The following is a 3,658-nucleotide window of genomic DNA, read 5'->3' on the forward strand; positions in this document are numbered from 1 at the left end:
CATGACAAGGTATAATGATTTCGTTTAGTTATTAAAATGAGGATCAACGAGTCCTGTAGCATTACTTGTAATGAAAGACAACATATTCATTACTACTCGCAAATACCAAAGTACAATGCATTAATCTCAACAAGTTACATACGTGGTCAAGCAATGCATCTAACAAGACAACTTAAATGTAAATAACACTAAGAATAACATCATGGAAGCTAATTTCGCCCTGTCTGAGACGATCCTACTACCTGTGGGCATCTACGTCTAGTGTGTCCGGGTTGGCGACAAAGGCCACACCGTTTTGGCCTGTTTGGATCTGCCTCATCCATATTTGTCCGTATCCTTGTGGATCTAGGCCTCCCCTCTCTCGCACGCCTTCTGTTTGGGTCCGGAATCACGGTGGGCCCATCGTAGGGTGGCCAGAAGCCCTCCGGGATTGGAGGTGTGAATCCCATCCGATAGACATTGAACACCGAGCTAATCTGATAGACGCTATGAACATAGGAGCTCCAGCTCACACGTGCGTAGGCACAGCATGCAAGTGCGTGCTGACACGGGAAATGAAGCGCCTGAAAGTACCCACAGTCACATGTCCGGGAGGCAAGCGATACTCGGTAAGTACCCAATGAGAAAGTACCAGTCGGAGTGGTCTCCACTACGGTGAACTCGGAGTTATCACGGTCATACAACGTCACCGTGAAGCACTTGGCCGTCTTCAAGTTGGCCTCAATACACTTCACCAAATGCTGACTGAACTGCTGTCCGGTGCCCATCTGGGCCTCAGCCTCTCGCCCCTTGCGAACAAAGAGTTCGGCCAGCCTACCATATGTTGCCTTCACCAGGGATGCTACAGGAAGATTTCTTACACCCTTGAGGATTGAGTTCACACACTCGGAGATATTCGTCGTCATGTGACCGAATCTCCTCCCCTCATCGCGATGCTGCGTCCACAAGGAGTAATCAATACAGTTCGCCCACTCACACATCGCCGGGTCTTCAGACCGCAGTATATCAAACCAGTAATCAAACTCAACCTCAGTCTTCGCGTACGCTGCATTCACGAGAAGCCTCCTAGCGTCTTTGCCCTTGAAGGTAAGGGCGAAATTAGCCGCTACGTGTCGTATGCAGAATGCACGGTACGCAGATGGCGGTAACCAACCTCCGTCCGGGGCCTCAAGCGCAGACTTGATGCCGTTGTGCCTATCCGATATAACCAGCAGCCCGGGCTGCGGGGTCACGTGCTGCCGAAGGTGCGAGAGAAAGAATGTCTAGGACTCCGCATTCTCACCCTCTACTAGTGCGAATGCGACAGGTAGAATGTTGGAGTTCCCGTCCTGTGCAATCGCAATGAGCAACGTTCCCCCATACTTACCATATAAATGTGTGCCGTCAATGCTGACTAGCGGCTTGCAATGCCGGAATGCCTCGATGCACGGAGGGAAAGTCCAGAAAAGTCTGTGGAAATAAGCTTGAGACTCGTCCACCTGTCCTCCAACTAGAACCGGGCTCGTCCTGAGGACCGCAACAGTACCAGGCATCGTCAGCTGGACACCCAACACCCACCTAGGTATCTCGCTGTATGACTCATCCCAGTCACCGTAGATGAGGCCAACGGCCTTCTGCTTCGCCATCCATACCCTCCTGTAAGTCGGCCTAAAACCAAAATGCGCTGCCGTGGCGTTCAGGAGCACCTTGATGCTAACCGATGCGTCAGCCCTAACCATTGGCATAATGAACGCCGAAATCACAGAATGATCCAAACTTCTGTGATCACTTGATATGGATGTGGCCAGGCAAGTGTGAGGGCCATTGTACCGTTTGACCTCCCAAATGCCCTTGCGCTTCCGGAGACTGAGTCGAATCAACCATGTGCACCCATTCCCGAACTCGGAACACTTGCCCACATACCGGCGGTGATCGGACTCCACCACCTTGTACTGTACCCCTCGCCGGATGATGTAAGTCTTCACACTTAACAGGGCCTCATCTTTATCCTGGAATTGCTGACCAACCTGGAACTCTGTGAGACCAGCATTCCCTTCCGCATCTCTAGCTCCGAATCCAACAGGGTGCCCTAGCGCACCCTCATGCGTCATGGCGTCCAGGTCCAGCGAAGAAAAATATGGTGGATACTGCTGTGTGCCAGAGCTAGAACCACCGCCAGCCAATGCAGGCCCAGCCGCTACAACCTCGTCCCCGCTATCATCCTCAATCGTTTCGGGCTCAACGTCGTCCTCATCAGGATCACCCAATTCTCCGTCTCCGACACCAATCGGTGGAACGCCGTGTAAAGCGTTTGGCAGAACATCAAAGGATCCTACCTCGTCGCGGACGCTGTCATTCAAATCAACAGCAAATGACGGAGAGGCGACAAGTTGGGCCGCTGGCTCGTAAACTGGGACGGAGGAAGAAGCCACAACAGCCATGGAACTGGAGCCAGCTGCCGTGGCTACATTGGTGGTATTCCGGTTCGAACCCCCTGAGCTGGATACCACATCAACCAGCTTTGCCAGCAACTCTGGTGTGCGGACCTCCGAAAACTGCCTCCGACAAAGAAACATGACTTGGAGGTCCTCATCACTACCAATCGTGAGACAATCATACTTCACCGTATCGTGCAGGATCGTGACTGGAATGCGATAGAAAAACTTCTTAATCCGCTTCGCACCTTCCAGGCCAAGTTTCATCAGCACAGATCTAACCAGGTCATCATAGCTTGTCGTTCGATTCACCACAATATAGAGAGGATTCTTATCTGTGAACTTCACTCCGGACCGAGTTTTCCTCTTGATGGATCCTCTGTGGTGTACCAAAACAGCAAAACTCTCCTCCTCACTAGCCATCTTACGTCCTCTAATGAGAGCAAATCACGTTTACAGGGTTTATATAGAGCTCTGAGTCCTACTAATTCGAACTAACCTGGTTCGAACCATGATACATGTAATTCGAACCAGCCTGGTTCGAATTACTACAATCAACCTCTCTCCCCATAATTCGAACCAACCTGGTTCGAACTAACCTGCTTCGAACCATGATACATGTAATTCGAACCAACCTGGTTCGAATTACTACAATCAACCTCTCTCCCCATAATTCGAACCAACCTGGTTCGATTTATTACACTAAACTAATCTCCACATAATTCGAACTCAACCAGTTCGAATTACATGGTCACCTGGTTCGAACCTAACCGGTTCGAATTATTTACATTTTTCCAGTAGTAGTTCGAACTTAGATGGTTCGAATTACTTGCTAATAGAGTTCGAACCTTGGTGGTTCGATTTATATAAATATGCCTCTTGGCTTATTGCTGAAACAAATTTCTATTTGGCATATTTTGGTTAAACATTTCTGCATGTGGCCTAATATGGTTTTTTGCCTTTATTTTTACGTATATAATCATCTATTTAATTCTTCCATTTTCACATAATATTTTATATTTATTTTAAGTTATGTATTCGTTTTATAATTTGCGGAGGTAATTCTCTACATTTATAATCTGACGACTAATGTTTAAGATTTATTGTTAAAAGTGGTTAGATTTTTTTCAGTGGAGATTTGGGTTTATAATATGAATCGTAGTGACTGTTGCGGAAGTTCTATGTTAAAAACGTCGATTTAATTTTTGGTATGTTTTGTGTTTTATTTCTTCTTTAGAAAAAAT

The 3,658-nt window shown here is 47.7% G+C and overlaps 1 protein-coding gene across 1 annotated transcript; it reads right to left on the reverse strand.

Moving 5' to 3' along the window:
• Window positions 1-209: 209 nt before the first annotated feature.
• LOC148544083 (uncharacterized) lies at window positions 210-767 on the reverse strand. Its single transcript, XM_088498858.1, has one exon. The coding sequence runs from the start codon at window positions 765-767 to the stop codon at window positions 210-212; it is 558 nt and encodes a 185-aa protein (XP_088354984.1).
• Window positions 768-3,658: the final 2,891 nt, after the last annotated feature.

The sequence above is a fragment of the Arachis ipaensis genome, chromosome B9 (assembly GCF_059453495.1).
Source record: "Arachis ipaensis isolate K30076 ecotype BB chromosome B9, ASM5945349v1, whole genome shotgun sequence".
Lineage (NCBI taxonomy): Eukaryota > Viridiplantae > Streptophyta > Magnoliopsida > Fabales > Fabaceae > Arachis > Arachis ipaensis.

Excerpts from the sequence above, each read along its gene's own strand:
- LOC148544083 (XM_088498858.1), bottom strand. The coding sequence starts at position 767 with ATGGGCACCGGACAGCAGTTCAGTCAGCATTTGGTGAAGTGTATTGAG.